This window comes from Typopeltis vanoorti, chromosome 18 (assembly GCF_054136105.1).
Source record: "Typopeltis vanoorti isolate ZY-2024b chromosome 18, IOZ_Tvanoo_1.0, whole genome shotgun sequence".
Lineage (NCBI taxonomy): Eukaryota > Metazoa > Arthropoda > Arachnida > Uropygi > Thelyphonidae > Typopeltis > Typopeltis vanoorti.
This window is the reverse complement of record NC_143566.1, coordinates 65572294-65599122: the sequence shown is the minus strand read 5'-3', so window position 1 is coordinate 65599122 and position 26829 is coordinate 65572294. Positions and strand designations below refer to the sequence as shown.

Below are 26829 nucleotides of genomic sequence, written 5' to 3'. Positions count from 1 at the left end.
ATTTCTGCACAGGACATGGACTGGTTATTACTAACACAATGTTCCAACATAAAAAATGTGCACAAATACACATGAAGAGAAGAGGCAAGGAATAAGAAAAGTCTCATTGACTATGTTAATGTTGATATTGATGTTTTCACCCTGGTGCAGAACACCAGAGTGTACAGAGGATTTGAAGTTGGAAGTGATCACCATTTAGTCTTGAGCAGGATAAAAATTAATTTTATATTGAAAAGAAGAACATGTAAGAAAGTTTTAAAGCGAATAAAAGTTGAATAGCTCTCAAATGTGAACTGTAGACTAAAATACACAAACGCTATTCAAGAAAAAATGAAATAGTTTGAGAACAGGAACCAAACCTTGGAGCTTCAGTGGCAAGCCCTTAAGAAAACATTGATTGATTCAGCCAGAGAGGAATTTGGTGAGGTTATCTGCAAGGATAGAAAAATCAGAACTCCATGGTAGACACACAGGAAGTCAAAGAGGAAGTGAAGGAAAAGAAGAAAGCATATCAAAAGTTCCTGGCAAATAAGTCAGCTTGTGCTCTTGGAGAATACAGAGACTAAGGTAAGAAAGCTAAACACTGTGTGAAATTAGTTAAACAAAAAGTCATGGAAAGACTTAAGCAAGAACACAGAAAATAAATATCAAGAAGGTGGCAAGATATTCTGGAGGTTGTTCAAGAAGCTCCGGAAAGAGTGCTATAATGGAGAAAATTAAGAAAAGGGATTAGAGATGATAAATGTGACATGAAAACTGGAGAAAACAATATCCTTAAAGAATGGAGTAATTACTTCAAAAAATTGCTAAATGAAACAAGCAGTGATAGCACAGTGTTAAAAAACACTCAACAGGCATGCAGTCAGGAATACATATCCATACTCGAAGTAGAAAAAGCCATAGAAAACCTGAAATGTGGAAAGGTATCAGGAGTAGATGAGATCTGACCAGAAATGCTCATGTATGAAGGTATAAAAGTCTTACAGTGGCTGCACTGCATAGTTCAGAAGGCCTGGACAGAGGGACGACTTCCAGTTGATTGGAGTATTGCTCTCATAGTACCCGTATACAAAAATGGAAATAAAACTGAAGGTGAAAATTACAGAGGTATTTCCCTACTGAGTGTTCCTGGTAACATTTATGGAAGTATACTTGAGCAGAGCCGGCGCTAGGGTCTTTGCCGCCCGCATGCAATGTCTATCTAAGCGCCCCTGTAACGTTCTAGGCATGTGTGGTTCTTTTACGATAATAAAAATTTAAATTATTTGAAATTTCTTAAATAAATTTTGAACAGAACAGTCATACGTTGGTTCGCTAAATGTAACGAACCGGGGGTGTTGACTAGGCAGGATAATCATTAAAAACCCGAATACTCAAAAAATTCTCAAAAATTATTCTCAAAAGTTAAAGCAAATTTTGATGCAGCCACTTCACTTTAATCGTTGAATATAATGATAGAGGGATTATAGCCTTCTCACCAACCCGAATCGCTAACAAAATTAAAATGAATTTTAATTAAAGTTAAAATTTATTTGAACTAAAGTTCAAAAATTCTTGCATTTTACTAAATTCTTAGTAAGTTGTAAAAATTTTTTTAATAATTTTTATAAGTGGAACTATCTTTTAGGAAAATAAAAGAAACTCAAGATAGATGAGAAAATATGAAAAGAATTCAGAAATAATAATTAGAACATTTTATTAATATTAATATAAGTATTCAAAAAATAAAATCCTTACAGAATTGATAACAGAAAATAATTCCAATTGATAACAGAAAATAAATTAAATTACATAAATATACTTGAAATTTTTTTATTAAAATTTTAGGGTTCTTGATTTCATATTCACAAAATTAGAAATAATGGTCTTAACGTCTAATTCTGCACATGCATGATTTTCAATAGCCATTAACGCCAAACTAATAAGCCTTTTTTGTGACATATACTTGTTCTTAAGTAGGTTTTAATCAATTTCAACTTGGAAAAGAACGTTCACCGCTCGCTACACTAACAGGTAAGGTTAATAGTATTCTGAAAGCAATTGAAAAGTTAGGGAAAGATAAATTATTGGACACAATAAAATTAAGAATATCGAAAGGGTTATGAATATTTAAATTATCCTTTCGAAAAAAAAAAATCCCGGAAAGCACATAACTCGTCATATAGTTCTATTGCATTTACGTCTTTATTGTCGCCGTCCATCAAGAGAATCTCTAAATCGTCACAATTTTTTCGTAAATCTTTGTTATTAATTTGTAGTAATCTATACAAGAATTGGAAATTATCATAATATGTTTCTAGTTGTTCAAAACGTTCTATTAATGAACACATTACAGCATCTAGAAGTGTATAAAACACATTCATTCTAAATTTATCTTCTGGCGATTGTGGCGTTTCGTCATGATGCTCGTAGTCAAATTGTCGTGTCTTCTTTCGTGCTTCTTTCGTCGTCGAACTTCTGTACCAGTTTTAAATTCTTGTTCTCCATCCACCTCTTCACTCAGGTCTTTTGCCGTTTTTAGAACTTCTTTAAAAGTTATATCTGATCGATACTCTTGTAAGAATATTTTTAAGTTTTCGATAGATTCAAAAACAAGTGTAATGTTCGTATTTTTGTCTTGAAGCATTTTACTCACAGGCTTTATTCTGTTAAGTAAATCATCCAAATTATAAGAGAACAAATAAATTTGTAGTCCTTCATTTTAGCACATAATGTTTGTACTTCATACTGAGTTTCTTTATTAAATTTTTCATTATTTAAAATTTCAAAAAGTGCATCGTAAATTTCTCCTAACTGATATCGTAGAGGGCGGATTGGATTAATTTTACTTTCCCATCGCGTTTCTGATGGCTGTTTCAATGTTAAATTTTAACAAATGACCATTATTCGCTTTGTTTCCTGTGACAATGGAATTGTCAAGATCAGGGAAAACTTTTTAGGTTTTGCAGATATATCAGATTCCACAGGACATGGTTTATGTGCAACAATAGTGGAACAATTGGAAAAATGGAATATTCCCATTGAAGACATGCGAGGTCAAGGGTATGACAATGGAGCAAATATGAAAGGGAAAAAATATGGGCTCCAAAATTTGCTTTTGAACAGAAATCCTCGAGCTTTTTATGTGCCATGTGCTGCTCATACTCTAAATTTAATCATTAACAATGCAGCCAAAGTGAATGCAGATACCATTAGTTTCTTTGCAATTATTCTAGATATATATAATTTCTTTTCATTCTCTTACAAACGAACTTTAAAAGATTGCCCAACGTTTGTAAGAGAATGAATAGAAATTATATATATCTGGAATAACTGGAAAGAAACTAATTGTATCTGCATTCACTTTGGCTGCATCGTTAATGATTAAATTTAGTGTATGAGCAGCACATGGCATGTAAAAAGCTTGCGGATTTTTGTTTCAAAAGCAAATTTTGGAGCCCATATTTTTTACCTTTCATATTTGCCCCATTGTCATACCTTTGACCCCGCATGTCTTCAATGGGAATATTCCATTTCTCCAGTTGTTCCACTATTGTTGCACATAAACCATGTCCTGTGGAATCTGATATATCTGCAAAATCTAAAAAGTTTTCCCTGATCTTGACAATTCCATTGTCACAGGAAAAAAATTGAATAATAATGATCATTTGTTCTGTTTTACTTGCATTGGGTGTGCAGTCTACAATTATGGAATAATATTTAGATTTTCGAATTGATAATAAAATTGTATCCCTGATTGCATTACTTAAAGTTTCCAATATTTCATTTTGATTGTCTTTACTCAAACAGTGTACTCTATTGTTTCCTTGTAGGGCCCTTTCAACATGATTTTCCATAACGGGATCAAACTTCGCAAACAGTTCGACTAATTTTAAAAAATTGCTGTTATTCCTTTCATATAATTTATCAGATGATCTGCGAAAAGCTAAATTTTGGCTACCAAGGAATTTTATAATTTCGATCAAGCGTTCTAAAATACTCTAAAATATTCGTCCAGTGTTTCTTTTCCATTTCATACATGCTTTGAGTCTGGCAATCAATAGTAGTTTTGTTTTTTAAATTTTTATCAAGTTCCTTCCATTTTTAGAAATTTTTCATGTGAGCTAAACTAGTCTCATGTCTATGCCAAGTTGTACTTACATTTCTCCAATCGTTATAACCTTCTACAAGACTACTTGATTCAGTAGGTGCGAAAAGTTTGCAAGAAAAGCAAAAAATAGAATTTAAAGTTTCGGAATAAATGAGCCATATTCTTGGCACGAGCCCCCCTTTTTCCATTTTTCTATTATAATACGTGTCGCCAAATTTACGACCATATGTATCTCTGGGATATATTATATTTTTCTTTTGAACAGGCCCCATTTCAATTAAAACAACTCGATTTTTCATCAATATTTCCCCATTCACCTGGATCTTCTAAATTTACAGACTAACAATGTGTTAGTTTCGTGGTCAACTACAACTAAATCTTCTCCTAACTGTTTTTCACTTAAATCCTGCGTCATGTTATTTTGTTTGACAGTTGTTCATTCAAACTGGATGATGTGCACGGTTTGTCAACTCTGATTTCTGATGTATTGAGTTGGTTACAATCTGAATCAGAATATTTTAATATTTTAACAAATTTCTTAAGAGCCCCAGTTTGTTTCTTAATATCTGCTTCTTTTGCAGCATGACGCTTATGATTTTGTGCACCAGATAACTTTTTTAATTTTTGATTCCATTTCTATTTTATACCCACAAGAAATTATTACACAACACAATGCAGAGACGAAACAATTGTCCGCACTACGCTACTGTCAGTAGCCTATTGAGAAGCATACTGTTATAAATCTACTGTTGATATCCTGTCATTGCTACGACATTGTAAAATTTTATTATTTTAACTTTGTATACTTGTAATTTCTATTAATTACTTGTGATGTCTTTTTTCTTTACTTCATACTTTATTCTCCGTTATTCTAATGTAGCTGTGCGTGCTTTCTCTCTCAGAATCTCTCTTGTTTATATTATTACGTGCTATGTTTACAAGAAAGTCAAATAACATTTATTTACATTTCTATGAAATGTACACGAATTCAAACATTAGGGAGATTTCTTTCTCTATCCTTCTATAAAAACTCTTTAGCAAAATTTAGAACCCTTTTTCTTCAACTTTAAAATACTTTATTTAACACAAAACGTTATCTACTCTAAGTCTACAAATTTTACTTATTAAACTCCAAGCTTACTCGCAAAGAGGTTACCAAAATCTCTCTGTTAAGTTATCTTTACAAATTAGATATCAACTTCTAACATGCCAATTGATTCTCTTAAGGACACTTCTTAACCTTATTAAACATTAAACATATATCTTAAAAGTCTTTCTAATACAACTATAAGAGGAATTATATAAAAGTTTTGAACTTACAAAACTCTGTATCTCACAATTAGTCAAAAGTCTTTCATTAAAAGTTCTATGGCAATTCTTTCATCCCAGATCTTCATCTGGAATTTTGGTTTCGGCTATATCAATTGGGAATGTAGCGGGACTCGTACAGTTCCAGAAAAATGTTATTCTCCCACGGTGAAAAGAAAAACTTACAAGCGAAGGTACTTCGGGAAATTTGCCTTGCCTTTTCTCCTCTAATTGGGCTTGCCGAAAATGCCTGGACGATTGCCGTCTCAAGTAGCTTGAATTGCCGCCTCTAAGAAACTGAAAATGCTGCCTCCAAGAAAAATGAAACTGTTGTCAACTGTCAATCAGGATCCCTCTGGACTGGAAACTTTTCTCTTCTAAGGCGTTTGGGACTTCTCCTTTTAGCAATTTGAAAGTCCTGTCTGTGGCCTAGAAGTCGTTTCTCTCTAGCAACGTCTCAAACCAAGAAGCTCCTTTCTGGAAGCGGAAAACTCCTCTCTAAACCAACGTCTGGATCTGGGATGCTCTCTGACGATGTCTGGAACGGAGCAGCTCTGTCTCTCTTCGGCAACGAAGAGGGACCGGACAGCTTTAGCAATGTCTGGAACCGAGCTGCCTCCTCTTTGACAGCGCCTGGAACCGGGCAGCCTCTCCTGTGTCTCTGTGGACATCTCTGGAACTGGGCCCCCTCTACTTCTGCAGCAATCTCTGGATCCGTGCAGCCCCTTCTGTTTGCTTCAGTCCCTTTTTATTATACCTCCTCTGAGACCTTCATCCTAAGTTTCAAGTTCGTCACGCCTTTTGTTCTCCTCCGCTTTCTTTTAAGTTGCCGACCATCGGAAAGTTGTTTGAGCCTTTCTGACTGACTTAGCAGATGTTTACACTTAGAGCCTGCAAGTCTTTCTAATACAAACAAATTTTAATAACAATCCTTCTAATGCCGCCATGTAGATCTATTACATGCAGCTTCGGCGATATAAACATTGCCTTTGTTTTTAACACTCTAACATATTCTTATTAAAGCAGTATATACAGTTAACTTCCAGAGTGTTATTTACAATAACATCTAAAACAAACTATACAGAAACAAACAAAGTTTATTTTTACAATATTCACATGGGGCTTAACCTAAGTAAACAATCGAATGTAATGTGCTTTGGAATATTTAAGCTACAATCGAGTTTTTTACAGTACCATATGACTGGTTATGTGGCAACAAATGTTTTGTACAAAAATTCATTTCTGTGCATAAAAACCGTTCGCCGTTTCACTTTAGATTCTGGAGACAAGCATTTAGCCTGATCTCGCTGCAAAATTGTAAACAGCTGGCAATATACAATTTTTTTAAAATTTTTATTCGGTGTATCCAGCCTTATTTATTTTAATATTGATCAATTCTAAGAATTTTTTGTTTTTATGCTAAAAATTTCGTTTCTTAAAAATGAACTTATGACATGTGCCCGGGCACCCCCTTCGTAGCGGCGCTCTGCATGCCCGCTTCCGCCATCCCTGTACTTGAGAAACGGTTGAGAAAGATTGTAGAAGAAAAGCTTGGTGAAGAATAAACTGGATTCAGTCAAACAGAGGCTGTCAGATTTTCACTTTATGACACATTGTTGAGAAATCATGGGAATATAACAAAGATCTGTATTTAAGTTTTGTAGATCTGGAAAAGGCATATGACAGGGTGCCAAGAGAGAAGCTATTCAAGCTGCTACAGTTATATGGTGTCAATTGGGCATTATATCAAGCAGTACTTAGTGTTTATTTGAGTTGTAAGTCAGCAGCTAGAATTGAAGGAAGTACAGGAAGATGTTTAATGTTAAATCTGGTGTCAGACAAGGATGTACATTATTTCCTCTCTAGTCCGCACGGTTAACCTAGTGGCTTTAGGGAATGTAGAAATCTTGATATTTTTTCTAGTGGTAGAAAAGCTACTTTAATGCTATGCTTGTATAGTAATTTGGCCAATTTGTCTGTAACATTCTTGATGTATGGTAGCGTAATTGCGTTCTTGAAATCTTGCTTTTGTGAAATGCTTGTAGGAGGTGTGTTGATGATTTTCTTGATTATCTTAGGTTCAAAACCATTTTTTTTTTTTTTTTGAGGATCTGTGTTAATTAATGTAATTCTTCATTCCCTTTACTTCTGTGCTGGAAATATTGTAAGCTCTATCCCTCAAGGTTTTTATTAAATCTATTTTTTTGGGGTGGTGGTGTGAGACAGCATTAAGAAATCTTCTTGTGTTGGTGGGATTTCTATAAATGGAGAAAGATAATCTGTTTTCATTTTTATTGATTTCTATTAGGATATCAAAGAAAGGTAGTTTTTATGTTCTTCCTGTTCTAAAGTGAATTTTATATTGGTGTGCAGATTATTGAGATAATCTTTAAAAGCAGTGAGTTCCTCTATTGTTCCTGGCCATACGCTGAAAATATTGTCTACATAACGAAGCCAAATTTTCGATTTTTTATAATAGTTGTTTAATGCATTATTTTCAGAATTTTCCATATATAGGAAATTTTTCATAAAATTTTCCAATTTTAAAGATTATCTTAATAATCTGCACATCAACATAAAGTTCACTTTAGAACAGGAAGAACATAAAAAAAACTACCTTTCCTTGATATCCTAATAGAAATCAATAAAAATGAAAACAGATTATCTTTCTCCATTTATAGAAAACCCACCAACACAGGAACATTTCTTAATGCTGCTTCACACCACCACCCCATGCCCATGCAAAAAATAGGTTTAATGAAAACCTTGAGGGATAGAGCTTACAATATTTCCAACACAGAAGAAAAACGGAATGAAGAATTACATTATTTAACACAGATCCTCAAAAAAAAAAAAAAAAAAGATTTTGAACCTAAGATAAAAAAGAGCTTGTGTAGCTCAGTGGATGTGACGTTTGCACATTACTACACTTGACTAAGAAGGAAGACTCGGTTTCGAGTCTAGTCGGCGACTAGGGAAAATTTTTCTAAACCTTTTTTTTTTGCCTGCCTGGTTGGCCGAGTGGTTAGCATATCTGCTCTCCAGCCAAAAGGCTGTGGTTTCGAATCCTGCCGTGGGCATGGATGTTTGTGATTGTCAGTGAAAGCACTAGCGGTGGTAGTTGGCGGTTGGTGTTAGATGATGAAGGTTGGTGGAGTAGTGAGACGCAGAGTTGTAGAGTTGATGCCCTCCCTCGATGAGTCTTTGGACTCCCTAGAGGTGTGATGTAATATTTCAAGAATGTAATTAAGCTACCATACATCAAGAATGTTACAGAGAAATTAGTCAAATTACTATACAAGCATAACATTAAAGTAGCTTTTCTACCATTAGAAAAAACATCAAGATTTCTACATCCCCCAAAACCTCCACATCACCCTTTAAAAAAACAAGGTGTCTATGAAATTTATTGTTTCTGTGGTATCTGTTATGTAGGCCATATGGGAAGATCAGGGGAAATTTGTATGAACAAATATCAAAAAGACGTACATAAAAGGAGAGAACACAAATCAGGCCTAGCATCCCATATAACTTTCATCAGCCATAATGTACTTTGGCATAAAACGAACATGTCTTATATTGAAAAAAACTGTTTCACAAGAAATTTCAAGGAAGCTGCAAACCGAGTCTTCCTTCTTACAGTCAAGTATAGTGATGTGCAAACGTCACATCCACTGAGCTACACAGGCTCTTTTTTATCTTAGGTTAAAAGTTTAAACACCAGAAATGAGAAATTACTCAAAGTAGTCCATTAGATTTTGTTATGGCGGTCTAACTGTTCATCAAATTAAAAAATCAGAATGCATTAATGTATGTACAGATTCTGCATTCTGATTTTTTAATTTGATGAACAGTTAGACTGCCATAACAACATCTAATGGACTACTTTGAGTAATTTCTCATTTCTTGTGTTTAAACTTTTAGTTACGTAACCAGTGAACATGTAAGTCAAACAACATACAAAACTTGTCGGGTTTGTTTATCTTTATTTATCTTAATAAACGTGCGGTTACAATACCGAAATCTTTCTTTTGAACTGTTAACAGAAACCCACACCTACAATGATGATGGTAGCAGATTCAGTGTAGTAGTTGGTGGAGACGGAGAGTCATAGAGTAGATGCCCTCCGTCGATATGGCTTTGAACTCCTTGGAGGTGTCACGAAATAATAATAATAATAACCATACTTTGTATCATATTGATGGTACTAGATTACAGGAAATTGATGAGGCTAGAGATCTGAGGGTGATGGTGGATAGAGATTTGCAATTTACAGGACATATTGTTAGAGCTTGCAAAATTACTCAGAGGATTACTTGGATGTTGAAGAACATGTTAACAAGTAAAGGTAAGGAGTTATTATCCCTCATTATAAGGCTATGATTTGGCCACATGTTGACTATTGTGCACAGATTTGTCACACGTGTTTCTAGTGGACCAGGAAGTGGTGGAGAGGATTCAGAGATGAGTGACTAAGCTCATCACAGGTCTTTGGAATGTTCCCCATGAGGATAGCCTGAAGGTGTGTGTGGGTTGCTGACAAGCAGAGGAGAGGGTATATGATAGAAACTTTTGTTACTATAGAGATTCTATAAGACTGACACAAAGAAATTTTTCAATATATGGAGAGTAGCAGGAAAAACAATAGGTCATACTTTGAAGTTGTCTAAGAGTGTGATTAGTAAGGGTGTGTGGACTGTTTTCTCTACTTGTAGAGTGATGAATGAGTGGAATGAACTGCCAGAAGTGGGTGTGAGCACCCCAACAGTGAATAACATTAAGGAGATGTATGATAGGTATTATGTTAATGGATAGTGTGGATCTCCTGTGATGAGTCTTTTGACTCCATGAAACACCCATATAAATAATAATAAATACTGTTAACTTCATGATGATAATTTCCTCCAAATTAATCTGTTATCTGTCAGGACTCCAGTATCTCTAATCTTGTATTTTGGTCTTATACTTTATATACTTCCTACTGTATCGATCCACCTACTACTTGGTCTTTTTCCTGCTATCCTGACAACAAATACCTCTATTGTTAACTCTTTTTGTGTTTTTGAAATGGACCTTTCATGATGAGTCTGCAGATTCCATGGAGGTGCCCATATGTAATAATAATAATAATAACCTTTCCTCTCCATTCTGTTTATGTGACCATATCAGCTGATGATGAAAGTTTATTTTTCACTTGGTTAGAGTATAATAAATTTAGTTTAATCCTTTATCCAAGTGTGAGCAAACAAAGTTTGCGCCTGAAAGTATCTTCAGGACTGGGGTAAGGTGGTACAAGACCAGAGCAACTCGTTGCAAAGGTGGAGCAAGCTATCAACACTCCTGTCTCAGTATCTCCTATAATGCAAAACACATCTCCTTGCGGATATGTCTAATGTTATGCATTAAGGGAAGGGCCACTACCCAGACTAGTTTCGACCTTTATTGAGGTCTCTTCAGTGGGAGCCAGGCCCAAGTTGAGATACCAGGCAGAAGCATTAGCAGGTCATCTCTACCTATAGGAGTTGCCAATTGGTGTGCCACTCTTTTTTAATAAATTACTCTGGATTTAGAGAAAGATGTCGAAAGTTTATTTTTCACTTGGTTAGAGTATAATAAATTTAGTTTAATCCTTTATCCAAGTGTGAGCAAACAAAGTTTGCGCCTGAAAGTATCTTCAGGACTGGGGTAAGTGGGGTAAGGTGGTACAACACCCTTACCCCAATCCTGAAGATACTTTCAGGCGCAAACTTTGTTTGCTCACACTTGGATAAAGGATTAAACTAAATTTATTATACTCTAACCAAGTGAAAAATAAACTTTCCACATCTTTCTCTAAATCCAGAGTAATTTATTAAAAAAGGGTGGCACACCAATTGGCAACTCCTATAGGTAGAGATGACCTGCTAATGCTTCTGCCTGGTATCTCAACTTGGGCTTGGCTCCCACTGAAGAGACCTCAATAAAGGTCGAAACTAGTCTGGGTAGTGGCCCTTCCCTTAATGCATAACATTAGACATATCCGCAAGGAGATGTGTTTTGCATTATAGGAGATACTGAGACAGGAGTGTTGGTAGCTTGCTCCACCTTTGCAACGAGTTGCTCTGGTGTTGTACCACCTTACCCCAGTCCTGAAGATACTTTCAGGTGCAAACTTTGTTTGCTCACACTTGGATAAAGGATTAAACTAAATTTATTATATCAGCTGATATTATCTCTGCTCACACATCCACTCTGATTGCTAACAAAATCAAGTTCCCTCTTAATATCCTAATTTTTATTCACTTTGACAGCTGGTTTGAATGTTGTCAAAACACTAAATTACTGTTTAGTGTTTTGACCAATTCCTCTCCTATTCCATATAAATTTATTCAGTTGACTTTCTATCATACACCATATGTTCTAATTTTATTTATTTCCATATTTAATTTGTTATCTTCACTAAAAATTGTGCCTAAATGGCTGAAATGTCTCACTTGCTCAGGATGCAGATTATATTCTGAATGTTCCTGTCTATCTATCTGCATAGTCTTTGTATTGCTAATTTTCACCAAATTTTTTACAACAGTTATCCAAATTAGTTAGGATATCCTGCAGACTTGTACTGGATTTATTTAACAATATAACAGTTAGTAAATAGCCGAGTTATTAGAGATATATAAATTTATATACTGATTATGTACCTTCTTAAAATTTATGTACTGATTATGTATTGATTTAAAATAAAAGATTACCTGTAAAACTGTAGCACCTGCATGCAAAAACTGTATTCCAGCTTCTGCTGAGTCAATTCCTCCTGTAGCCATAATGGGATATCCTGGAAATGCATGTGCAATAGCTGATACAGCTCGCAATGCAACAGGTCGGATAGCATTTCCAGACATACCACCATATGTGGTCCGTTTTTCTGCTCCAACTGCTGGCCAGGCTGTGGAATCAGACTTGAGTCCCATTAAGCTGGATAAAGTGTTGGTAACAGTAACACCATCAGCCTTCCCTAGATATTGCAAAAAAACTCAATGTCACAGTAAATATATGTAATCTCAATCATAAGTTCAATTTAATTATATCTCTTATTTGTTTAAAATAGCTTTCTTAATAAGATAAATTATGAAATTATTATTATTATTAGTAGTAGTAGTAGTTTTAATATTATTCAGTCATTTCTGGGTAATCCAGAAGCTTGCTGTGAGAGCTTCACACAAACTTTTTTTGCCTCTTTTTTTTTTTTTTTTTTTAATTAAGATCCCATACACAAGAGGCTAGTCAAGAAGGAACCTGTTCATATTTCATTTGAAAAGCTATGGATTATATTCTTTGAGAAATACATATAATATGGGAGATTGTTCCAGAGGGAAGCAGTAGAAGTGGAGAACAAAGAGGAGGAGAAATTTATTTTGTAAGTTTTGAGTTGAACTGCAAAGGTGTGTTGAATAGCTACTGCATACATTTTAAAGGATTTAACAGAGAGTGAGGAATTATTGATGCCAATTCAATTGCACAGCAGCCATGGAGGTATTTGTAAAAGATGCAGCCAGCAGAAACTGAATGCCTGTGTGAAGAGTAAAGTGAATTGGTGAGAGAAGAGTTATTAATACTCTAACTGCTCTTTTCTGTACTTAATCGAGTATTTTTATGAAAATTTTAAGGGCACTGTCCCAGAAATGAGAAGAGAATTCAATAGTTGCATGGATTGTGAGAGAAATGAGAATTAGAAATTGGTCAGTAAAGATTTATTATTATTATTAAGAGTAAGAGATTAAGGGATTCATCAAGGGAGACCAAATATCACCCGCAGCAGCAGCAGCAGCAGCAATCATACCTCTTCTTGAATTCATTAACACAACCTGCAATCACCACCTCCAAAGGCAATCAATTCCAATCATGCACCACTCTACAAGAGGAAAAATCTAAAAAAAGTCCTTTTTCCACACTCCATGATCCTTTCAGCAATATATAAATCTCAGTCATATACCCCCCCCCCACACACACACACTTTTTCCTTGACTAGTCTTCAGAAATTCAAAATCTGTATTTCACAATCCCTTATCTTTAATACTCTCATGCACTATCTACTGTATCAGCATCACCATGGAAACCAGGAGGCTAGACCTGCACAATAGTCCAAGTGAGGCTGTATCAAGGCCTTATAAAGAGGCAAAATAACTTCCTTGTCCTTAAATGTTAAGATTTGTTATGCATTGCAGTTATCCTATGAGTTGAATTTACAATATTCAATATGTATAGCTCTTGAATTTCAACTTCTTATGTAATAAAACCCCAAGATTTCTAGACTGATCAGTTTCTTCTGGTAGAATTCCAGCAATATAATACACCATTAGATATCTCATCACAACAAAGTACATAACTTTACATCTACTAATATTGAAGTGACAGCCATTTTTACTTGCCTGCAATTCCAGCTTATTCAAATCATTCTGCAGTATCAGACACATTCCTGATTATCTTCCAATCTTTGCATCATTAGTAAAGAGATGTACACCACCTGTGTACATCTCTATATATCAATGGACTGAAGACCAATCCTTGTGGTATGCCAGCAACAATACCTTTAATCTTCCAGCCTCACATTCCCCAAATACCATATTTTGATATCTGTCACTCAGCCATCGTCTTATCCATGATAATATTTTGCAATCCAATCTTATATTCTCAAATTTATTCAACAGTTTTCAATAGATGTATCCTGCCAAAAACCTCAGCAAAAGTCCAAAAGTATCATGGCATATCCATTCTCTTGTCATCTTCAATGGTAACATCATAATAAAATGTGAGCAAGTTACTCAAACATGACCTTCCATTAGTAAGCCCATGCTGTTCATTGCAAAGTACAGATTCTCTATCAATCCATTTCTGTATGTGAGCTCTTACAAACTTTTACAAAATCTTCACCATCACCCAGAGATACTGATAGGTTGATAGGTACATCAGTCTCTGTATCTTCCTTGTCCAATGGGATTATCATACATTCTTTTCACTGCAGTGAAATCTTTCCTGTTCTGAGACACAAATCATGTTGCATGGTCAAAGGAACAGGCAGTTCAGCCAAACAATCTTTAGCATCTGAGCTGGTATCTCATCATTTTCTATTGCAAGATTCTTATTTAGTTTGTGCAACAGCTCTAGTACCTCCTCTACATACACCTGAGCTTCATCCATGTTGCATGAACCAGGCTGACAGCATTTAGTAAAGGGGAACTCATTAGTTGAACAATTTTCTGCCTCTGTCTCCTGCATATATCTGCATTCTGCAAAGTTATTATTATCATCATCATCTGACATCTATGCAGTAAGAGTAAGAAACTTATCGTGGGAGGTACACATTATTGCACACAATGCTCATCCAACTGTGCCTTAAACTGATTCAATGTGTCTACATTCACAACACACTCAGGCAATGTGTTCCACTCACCAACCACTCTCCATGCAAAGAACCTATTCCTCACTGCTCTGCTCATACCCTCCTTATACAGTTTCCAGCGATGGCCTCTTGTTCTACCACAACCTCTCCCATTCTATGAAAAATCTCTTCATGTCAACCTGATAACAACCTCTGACTAGCTTATATGTCTCAATCATATCCCCCCCCCTCTTCCTATTTAAGAGGCTTTGCAACTTACATTCTCTCAATCTGTTATTGTACTTCACATTCCAAAGACCACTGACCACCTTGGGGAATCTTCTGTGGATCCTTTCCATCATATCCTCATCACACAGCTGATTATTGTACATAGATCAAATCTGTGCACAATAATCCATATGAGACCTGATTAAGGCTTTATACACTGGCATCATTACTTCTCTATTTCTGCAGGTCAGGGTCCTCCGCATCATTGTCATTACCCAAGGTGACATCTTCACATCGGTAATGTGGCCATTGAATTTCAGGTCCTTGTCCACCATTACACCCAGATCTCTCATCTCTTCTACTTCCTTTAAAGTTTTCCCAGAAAGTATATACTTTGAATCCCATCTTTGCTTACCAAATCTCAAAACCTTAGGGAGGACTTGAATAGATTGTCCATTCATGCAATCTATTCAAGTCCTCCTGCAAGGCCATAACATCCATTTGACTCTGCATTCTCCCCTGTTTTGCATCATCTGCAGATCACTAGTTAAACCAATCCCAATATCATTAACATACAAGTTGAACAACAATGGTCCAAAACTGACCCCTGCAGTACACCATTAGTGACCTTCCTCTTTTGGGACACTGCACCCACCATATACAATTTTCTGATATCTATCTGACAGCAAGTCCACTGATCCAACTCAGAAGTCTGTTATCCAATCCCTAGTATACATAGTGTACATGGAAGTAGTGTAGATGCCATTAAAAATAACTTTGTAAAATGTTTTAAATCGGTAACTAAATTATTTCATTCTGGTGAGTGATTTTTTAAAATAGTTAGCCATAAAAATGTATAGATAGAAAATTTTTAAAATCTGTAACATTTATTTTTAAGATGTATATGGGTGCACTAATCAAATTTGGGTATCGAAAAAAAATGACGTACTAATCGAAAATGCATTAATCAGGGGTGCACTAATTGAGGGATTACTGTATTATTATTATTATTATTATTATTATTATTATTATTATTATTCAGGCCTCCATGGAGTCAAAAGACTCATTGTGGGAAGTCCTTCCTAGAAAACACAAAGTCTATCATACCTCGAACTCATTGACCATTCATGCTCTCACCACTCAATCAGGCAATGCATTCCATGGTTCAACCATCCTCCATGTAAAGAAACCACTCCTCATCCCTCTTCTCACAGCTTCCTTTCGTAACATCCAGGGATGGTCCCTTCCATCTGTTTCACCAAGTGAAAGAACTCCCCGGTGTCAACCCTGTAACTACTTCTCGACAGTTTAAAAGTTTCAATCATATCACCTCTCCTTCTTCTATCTACCAAACTCTGCAGTCCACATTCCCTCAGGCAATCCTTATAACTAACATTGTACAGTCCTGAAACCATCTTTGTTATCTGCCTCTGTACCCTATCCACAGTTAATTTATCCCCTTCAAATCCTGGGGACCAAATTTGAGAACAATAGTCCAAGTGTGGGCTGATCAGGGCTTTATACAATGGAATGACAACTCTTTTATCTCTGCAGGTCAGCATCCTTCTCAGTACTGCTGCAATCCTCTGGGTTGCTGCAGTACTGAGAAGGATGCTGACCTACACCAACTTCGCATTATATTCCCTGAATTTCAGGTTTCTATCAATCATCATCCCTAGATCTCTTGTCTCCTGTACTTCTTCCAGTACAGCTCCTCCAACATAGCATGCAATCTCCTATTTATATATCCCAAACTTTACGACTTTACATTTTGCTGTATTAAACTGATACCAATATTTATTTTCCCATCTGTCCAATTTATTCAGATCCTCTTGCAGGGCTGCCACATCTACACTATTACTAATAACCCTTCCTAGCTTCACATCATCTGCAAATAACTAAATATTGCACTGCAATCCACTGACAGTGTCATTGATAAAAAGGTAAACAACACAGGTCCCAATACTGAGTCCAGTGGGATCCCACTTGTAACCTTCTGCCTCCTTGAAAACTCACCCTGTCAAATGCCATTGCAAAATTGAAAAAAATGCAGAATATGCCTTTCCCTTATCAACCGCTCTTGTCACATTATTATAAAATAATAAATTACAAATAACAGATTATACGATAACCACAGTAATTAACTTTAATGAAATAAAAGTACATATATTTCGTACTGAAATTAACAGTACATCATCAGGGTAGACAACAAGCAATTCAAAGGAATGGAATACAAAGTATATAACAGTCAGTGGATTATCAATTAAAACTGTAGAAATTACTATTAATAAAATATTATTAAATAATTCTTAAAAACTATTTCTTTAATGGTAACATAAGATAAGAATCTCCCAAAAGTTTGGGAGAGAGAGAGAGAGACGACAACAGTTTCTAGCACACGTCAACAGTTTTTAATTGGTAATGAGTTTGTAATCTCAAGTAATGAGCTTGTGCAGCAAGCATGGAGAATTCACCCCTGATATTACTAAAGCAAAAGTGCACCTTAAAAAATCCACGTTGACTCTCACAGATAACATTATATGGTCCCTCACTAATTTCTCCAAGATCTTAACAATTACTAATGAAACACAATCTGGTCTACAATTTGACACTTCCAGTCTGCTATCGCCCTTAACAAAATCCGTTGACCTTAGCAAAAGCCAGGTCCACGGAGTTGTCAGTTCTATAGCACATTCCTGTGGTGTCCTCTTGCACCTCTAAACCTTGAACCTGCCCTGTCCTTCTAGTATTAAAACCCACTTCTCTAGGATGAAATAATCTGATAAAGTGTTCATTGAACAACTTCACTAAGCCCTCTGCATCAGTCACTCTATTCCATTATTTATTCCACAATGTCATTCTTCCACAATCATTTCTCCTCCTAATGGCCACATTGCTAAAAAAAATTCCTTAGGATTTTCTTTGGATTTTAGAACCAATTCTTTTCATATTCCAGTTTTGCCTTCTTTATCATACTAGTCACTCTCTGGGCTATATTCTTCATGCATCTGCTCTCCACTCCTCTCCTTATATCTCTTCCATAACCTCTTTTTCACCTGCAGTTAATGTTTTTTTATTGTTTGTCATCCACTTTACACCAAATTGTGTCCTCTTCTTCTTTACTTGTGGTATACAGCTTACTATTGCTGCTAACAAATATTCTTTCACAATTTCCCAAGCACTAATGATATCTTGCCCTTCCAATTCCTCTGTCCATGGAACTGCCCAAGCTAATATCTATGACTATTATAATCACCTGCCTTATAATTCCACATACATTCCCTTCCCTTTGATATTCCTGTATGTCTATCCATCTTCCAAGTCAAAACCACATGGTCACCCTCTCCAACTGGGGAACAGATACTAGCTCTTCTGATGCTGTGACCAAATCCAAAACTCTTGAACCTTGTGTTCCTTCTATTACATGTTGTCTAAAACATTTGTCCTTCTAGAGAATTCTAGAAATTCCATTACGTTATTACTACAAGCACTTTCCTCTTCCCAATTTATACTGTCATAGTTAAAATCTCCCATAACAGTCATTCTTCTTGCAATTGCCAAGTTCAACTGCCTAAACATCTCCAGCTCCTCACCCCCTGTGCTCCTTGGCTTGTAGCAACACCCCACCAAATATCTTGTCTTACCCACCTCTATCTCACACCGCATGCTTTCAAAACCATTAGTGTCACTCCCCTCCAAAGCCTCCACTCTGAGAAAAAAATTTCTCTAGTAATTGACCAGAGCAGAACTTATGACACTCTTTCTTTGGGTGGTCTAGTACTGCTCACAGCACATGCTACTTCTATTGAGCTACACAGGCATGCAAAATCGCACAGCCGACAGGATTCAAACCTGCGCAGGAATATCCCAATGGATTTCAAGTCCATGCCTTAACCACTCGGCCACGACTGCACACCAAGATGCATGGTGATATGCCATCAAATCCTATCACCTTATTGACAGCAAGTTTATTTATTTCAAATACCTCTGCTCTCTCACAATTAAGCCATCCATTCCTATGTCATCTACACTTGAGTTCCTCATGATTCCACCCTGATCAGAATGAAAGACCCTTAAAAACTGATCACTGAATACCTCAACTTGCTTCCTTCTACTTGCCACATATCTAATAAACTCTATGGGTTTTCTTTGCCTGATTTGTCAATTTCTGCTCATAGTGCACAAAAGTGCAGTATGAACAGAAATTGGTAAATCAAGAATATATTCACACAATAATACTCTTATGTATTTCTTTGTCAGTTCCCAAGCAGCATTTATTTCTTTACTGCTCAACTCCTCATTCCATGGTAAAGCTCCAAACTGTCTCCTAAGCTTTAATCACCAGCCTTATAATTCCACATATATTCTTTTCTCACAAAAGTCTGCATATGGCTAGCCACAACCCAGGTGATCGTTCCTGATTATTCTCACCAACTGGAGGAAAATGTGAAACCCCACTCGTAATTACATCCTCTGATGAAATGATCACATCTAAAACTCTTGATTACTCTACTTTACATGCTGCCTGAGATAGTTATCTCTCAAGAACTCAAGAAATTCATTTTCCTTATTCACAAATGCTATCTCTTCATTCCAATCTATACTACCATAATTAAAATCACCCATAATAATTACCCTTCCTTTGTTCACTAATCCAAGTTGTTTATGCATTTGTTCATCACCACCCTCCACATTTTGGGGCCTGTAGCAACATCCAACTAAATATGTCTTCCTGTCAATCTCTATGTTACACCACACTGCCTCATAACTATTGCCACTATTTTCCTCTTTCACATCTACCTTAAGTTATCCTTTCATACTCATTCTTTTTACTTGCAGCATGATGATAGAATTCCTTTTTGGTTGGATTTACAATGCAGTTTCTTTTCATACCCAGGCTTAGCTGTTTGTAGAATAGTTATAACTCTTCTGGCCTGCTCCTTATAATTTTCATAACTGACATGATCCTTAAGTATATGGGATTCCTTCCATATATCTTTTTCTTAAAAATCTTTTTTTTTTTTGTTTTAATATGATTGTATACCTCCAATTTATTTCTACTTTATTTATTCTTCTAATTCTAGGGACAGATTCCAATATTACATCAAGTATTTTTTTAAATTCTTCCCATGCAGTACCAATATATCCTTCCTGTCTATCACTCTGCTTAGGAAACAGTTGTATGTCAACTAAGTTGCAGGTTGATAACAGTGGAATAAGAGAGCATAAAAAATCAGCAAAAAGTGGAAATAAACTCTGGAGCACAAACTTTTATAACAGTCAGGAAAATACCATCAAGACCAGTAGGTTTGATCAATAGGTCTGATCCTCAGTGTGCAGTCTAATATTATTTCTCTAAAACACCAATTTCACCATTTCCTCTACTAATATCCTACCTATTTCCTTGAAAAAATGCCAGATGCTTAAATTTCTAGCTTTTTTTTTTTTTAAATATTTATGCCACACACAAAAAGCAGAAGACACTATATAGTAAACAGATGCTACATGAGGGAATGGTCAGAAATAGAGTAATCTGTTGATATTCTTCTTGAACTGCTGAATATTGCAGTCTTTTGGAAATACTTTATGAGGGAGACTCTTCCACAGAACTGAGGTGGAAGGAATGAAAGATGACTGGGAATAGCAGATTTGGTGAGTATGCAGTTTGCCTGTAAAAAGATGATGAGCAGCTGTAACATGAGTACCTACAGATCTAGCAGAAATGGGAGGCATAATGGATGCTAGTTCTGCTGAACAATTACCATGGAAATATCTCTAGAAGAGACACAATGCAGAAACTAATCTTCTAAGGGAAAGTGGCTGAAGAGAGTCTGTAAAAGAAGTGTCATTTATCAACTGCCCCCTTTTCTGAACAGCAGGGGAAGTCTTAGGTACATCACCCCATACATGACATCAGTATTCTAATGTTGGTTGGATTTTGGATTTACATAGAGTTAGTAACTGTTTAGCAGAGCAGGATTGTCTTGGCCAGAAAAGGATGCCAAGTTTTTTGGAAGTTGTTGATGCTATAGAAGTAGATGATTTTGCCAGGAATGGTTTCAGGTAAGAGTCAGTCTGAGAGGAAGATTTGGTCTTGACTGTTGAGCTGAGAATTGTCAAAAGTAAGCAGAGAAGATTTGACGTCTTTTGGAAAAACAAGCAAAACTGCATTTTGGAAATGAAGTTAACAAGGTTTCTTTCACTCAAATAAAGGAGACTGTGGAGATCAGTATTCAAGGCACTTATTACAGATGATCTTGAAACTTGAGATGTTTGAGCACTGCAAGGCTTTTCACGTAAGTAGGAAGAGGGTAGTGTGCTGTCATCAGCAAAACTATGAATAGGATTTGCAGCCAAAGAGAGCAAGGCAGGTCATTTATATATATCAGGAAGAGGATGGAGGTGAAATGACAGAGCCTGAGAAAGACAGGTATGAGAGGAAAGTCTGAGAAGGTGGACAGTGTTCTCTTCTCAGACTTTCCTCTCATGCCTGTCTTCCTCAGGCTCTATCAATCCCTATTGATATTTTCTCTATCAATAGGGATTGATAGAGAAAATTTGCAATCCATCTACATAAGGATGAAAGCAATCCAAATGATGGTAACTTGTTGAGAAGCCCTCGAATACAGACCCTACCAAAAGCCTTGGTTTGGGAAAAATCATGGTTTAGATATAGGTTGGAGAATTTAAACAGAGTGAAGAATGAAAGTTTCCATTCCAGTATGGATTATTTCTGCAACAAGATCACAACAGGTATCTGGATACAAAGAATGAGAACAGTAACCAAGTAAAAGAGGAATAAAAGTCACACAAATCTTCCCATTTGGCATTGTAATGCTAGCACACACAAGGTTGTGAATGTCTGAAGGAAGGTGTTCCAACAGAGATGAAATTTGGATAAGATTGTGGTCTGACTTGCCAAGAGGAGCAGTCACCTGAACAGAGTACCTGGAAGGAGAACTAGTTAAGAAAAAATCTAGTGTGTTGAAAAAGTGAAGAAGATTGTCAGGAATTCTGATAGCAAAATGAATGATTAGTTTTAAGACATTGCTTAAAAATCGCTGCCTCACAGCAAAAATCTCTGCCTCTCTTCCTTCTTGGTCAGTGAAATTCGAAAAAAGGGAGCAAATTAGAAGTATGGACATTGAAATCACCAAGAAGGATGACTTCACTGTTTGGAAATTTTGACTTTATGAATTTGAGCTTTGAAGATAGGAAGTCAAAAAGGTCAGAATGATTTTCAGAACTGGGAGAAAGTAGAGGCAGCAGATGAATGAAACAAAATGTGCAAAGAAATTTTAAGCCACAGGAGGTTAAAAAGGTGAGATTCTAGGTTAGGCATTCTTTGGCAAGGAATATCAGAACATAAAAACACAAGTGCCTAACCTCCCTTATGGCCAAACGAGTTATACAGGTAATTTCTCTCAATGCTTTACACTAATTCAGACCAAATGAATACTGCCAGCACAAAACTATCTCTTGGAAAGGCCTAGAAAAATTGTATTTTTAAGGTACTTTTTGTTTATATAAAAAAATTCAAATGCTCTATGATCATTAATGCCACTTTTTGGAAAGAGGACCATGTCTTGATTAATAATTAATAGATAAATACATTAGATAATCATATCACAACTGTGTTATATTCAGTAATTACAGTGCTTTATTCAGTTTGAAAGCAATGTTGTTGTTGTATGTTGTGTGAGGTTCCCCCACTTTTCCCCTTAGGGCTGGTTGAGGTTGTGCCCTCCAGTGAGGAGCATCTAGGTATGTATTTTTGACTGTAGATCCATGTATGTTCACAGGGCTGGTTTGCCTGTTCTGAGGGACAAAAAACTGAGTTTCCAGGAGAAAAAACCCTCTCTGTATGAAACTGACTAACTCACTTTTAGTCAAAAGAGACCAGATAAAGATTCCTCACATCATAGATGGGAATTGAACCCAGGTCTTTCTGACCAAAGGGCTTCTTTTATACCAACTGAGTTATGGAGGCTCATTTGAAAGAAATCATGCAGAGAAGTTGAAAATATTCTTTTTTTTGTCATGTAATTTTCATGAAATTTCATTTGTTTGTTCATCTGATGTCAGGGAAAATAACACTATAATGAAAAGATTGGAGTGTATAGAAGCCATATAGAAAGTTAATATATTTACAGTTTACAGTATATTTATAATATGTACATTCTAAAATCAGTTGTGACAAAGAAATAAATTGCTAATATGATATAATCAGCATAAAAGCAGATGAAAAAGAGATGCAATTATGGAAAAAGCATATATATATATATATATATATATAGAGAGAGAGAGAGAGAGAGAGAGAGTGAGAGAGAGAGGGAGGGAGGGAGATGGAAAGCTTTTGTATGAGGAACATAAAGCTTGAGCTAGTAAAGTGACTAGTATAGTAAGGAAGGAAAAACTGGAATATGAGAGGAGATAACACCTAGATCTAAGAACAATCGCAAGAAGTTCTTTTGTTATATGACCAGTAAGAGGAGAAATAACTATGGACAAATGACTTTTCTAGATGTAGACGATGGTAAAGTGGATGGCACAATAAAGTTGTTTAAATAACTTTATGGGAATATTTCATTTAGTAAAACAGGTTTTATTTTAAAGAGACAGGAAGAATTGAAGGATTAGAAGTGCTTTAAGAGTGTAACTCTTTTTCAAATTCTAAATATACTCTAGATGTCAGTAAGAAAGTGTAACTAAATGAAATTTGAACATGTGCTTTAAGGGATGAATGTGCTAAGGAATTCAGTGCCATTGACTTGGCTGTTTAATGAAAATTCTTGCAAATAAAAAATCCCCCCATTCTACCATCATTTATACACAGTGACATAATAATGATGGTAGAATGGAGGCATTAAACTGTAGACAGTTTATAATTCTTCTGTAGTTATGATTCTGGAGAAATTACTAAGAGTTCATATACACAAGTGAGCAATGATGGGTAATATTAATTATTATTATTATTATTATTTCCCAAGACCTCGTGGAGTCAAAGACTCATCTGGAAGATCCTTTTATCACGCACACATCTCATCATACCGTTGTCTTAAACATACTCAAACTCCTTGCAGACACCACACTCTCAGGCAAGGCATTCCAATCATTCACAACTCTGCACGAAAAAACCTGCCTCTCACTCCCCTACTCACACCCTCTTTATACAGTTTCCAGGGATGACCTCTGGTTCTCCCCTGATCTCCCACTATTCTCTGTAGAACTTCTCCACCATTGATCTTATAACAACCCCTTACCAACTTGTAGGTCTCTATCATATCTCCCCCTCTTCCTTCTCTCCACCAGGCTCTGCAAATTACATCTTCTCAATCTTTCCTCATACTCAACATTCCAGAGGTCAGAAACTACCTTAGTCAGTCGCCTTTGGACCCTTTCCAACATCTCTTCATCCTTCTGAAAACCCGGAGACCAAATCTGGGCACAACAGTCCACATGTGGCATAATCAAAGCCTTATACAGTGGAACAAGAATCTCCCTACTTCTACACATCAGTGTCCTCCGCATCATTCCCAGAAGTCTTTGTGTTGTCTTCACAATTTTGGCGATGTGTCCCCTAAATTTTAGATACTTATTCACTATCACCTCCAGATCTCTTATTTCCTCTACCTCCAACAAAATATTCTCATCAAGCATAAATTCTGCATCCCATCTTTGTTTTCCAAATTTTAAAACATTACATTTTGCAACATTGAACTCGCATCCCCATTTGTTTGCCCAATCACTCAATTTATTCAAGTCTTCTTGCAAGGCCACAACATCTTCACTACTCTTTATGGTTCGTCCCAACTTTGCATCATCTGCAAACAACTGAATATCTCCATCCAAATCTTTGCCAATATCATTAATATACAAGTTAAATAGTAATGGCCCTAAAACAGACCCCTGAGGCACTCCACTAGTGACTTTCCATTTCCTGGATATTGCACCCCCATACACAACTTGTTGATACCTATCAGATAGCCAGTCTCCAATCCAATGCACTAATGTAATATCCAACCCCATCTGCTCTAATTTGACTGTCAACTTATCATGAGGTACTCTATCAAAAGCTTTTGCGAAATTCAAGTATATTACTGTGTAGCCTTCTCCTCTGTCCAAGGAAGCAGTCACTTTATTGTAATAAGTAAGTAGATTACTAAAACATGACCTCCCTTTAGCAAATCCATGCTGTCCATCAAAGATTATACCATTGTTGTCAACCTAACTCTGATCCTAGTTCTCACAAGATTCTCCAACAACTTAACCACAACACCTGACACACAGATAGGCCTATAATTTGATGCTTGAGTTCGATCACCTCCTTTATGAAGTGGCACAATCTTGCCCTCCTTCCACTCCTTAGGGACTTGACCAAGTGCAAGACTCTTATTAAAAAAATATGTCAAGACAGGTGTCAACTCCCTGGCACATTCCTTCAGAATATGTGGTGATATATTATCAAGTCCCACAGCCTGATTTACATCTAGTTTACTCAACTCCCCAAACACCTCTTGCTCACTTACAGTCAGTCTCTCCTCCCCATCATCAACTGCTCTCAATTTCTCCATGAAGTCACATTCACAAGATTGAAAGATCTTTATGAACTGCTCATTAAGTATCTCCACCACACATTCTGCAACAGCTTTATACCATTTCTTTATATTATGTCTTTATACCATTTCCTCCAATCAATGTCATCCTTCCATAATCATTCTTTCTTTTGCTGGCTACATATCGAAAGAACTCCCTAGGATTCTTTTTGGCTTAATTAGCTAACTGCTGTTCACACCTCTCTTTAGCTACTCTCACTAACCAAGTCACCCTCCTTGCCTGGTCTTTGTAGACCTCATGAAATTGGTTACTTCCGCCTCTCTTATGCTGCCTCCACAATGCCCTTTTTCTCTGTATTGCATGCTTAATCTCTTTATTCATCCATCTCACACCTACCTTATTTAACCTTCTCACCCTTGGAATACATTTAGACAGTGCATCTACTAAATAGTTTTTGAAAATACCCCAAGCTGCATTGATCTCTTTTCCAGCTAACTCCTCATTCCATGCTACACCTGCAAGCTGTCTCCTGAGCTCTTCATAATCACTCCCCTTATAGTTCCACATATACCCTTTTTTCACAGGGGTCCTTGCACTGCTGGAAACCACCCAGGTAATCACCTCATGGTCACTTTCACCAATTGGTGGATGATTTGACACCTCATTTATAATTACATCCTCTGATGAGATGACCAAATCCAAGACCCTTAATCTTTGTGTGCCCTCTGTTACATACTGTCTGAGGTAGTTATCCTTCAAAAACTCAAGAAACTCATTTTCTTTACTTCCAGTTGCTATCTCTTCATTCCAGTCTATATTGTCATAATTAAAATCATCCATAATGATCACCCTTTTCTTATTTGCTTGGCTTATTTGACTATACATTTCACTATCACCACCATCCACATTACCAGGTCTATAACAACTTCCCACCAAGTATTTAATTCTATTCACCTCTATCTCACACCATACTGCCTCAAAACCACTGGCCCTATTTCCCTCTTGCATCTCTACCTTGTATGGACATAACTCTTTCTCTATCATCAAGCACCCCACCCCCCTCCCTTTTTATCCCTTCTATCCTCACGAAACATATCATACCCTTCCATCTCTATTCCTGTCAGGATGTCGTCCTCATCTAACCATGTCTCACTTATTCCGACAATCTTTGGGTGAACAGATGCAATTAGTGCAACCATTTCATTCGCCTTATTTCTTATACTTCTAGCATTGGTATATAAACATGACAGCTCGTTTCTGGATCTACAGCTAGTTCCACTGATACCAC

General features: G+C 36.3%; 1 protein-coding gene across 2 annotated transcripts in view; it reads right to left on the bottom strand.

Annotated features, from left to right (window-relative positions):
* The window catches only part of su(r) (dihydropyrimidine dehydrogenase su(r)), a 413031-nt gene that overhangs the window by 30628 nt on the left and 355574 nt on the right, over positions 1-26829 (bottom strand). For both annotated transcript variants that reach the window (XM_090408491.1, XM_090408493.1), the window contains one exon: positions 12130-12392. In XM_090408491.1, coding sequence (XP_090264617.1) covers positions 12130-12392 — 263 coding nt within the window. The remainder of the gene's footprint in view (positions 1-12129; positions 12393-26829) is intronic.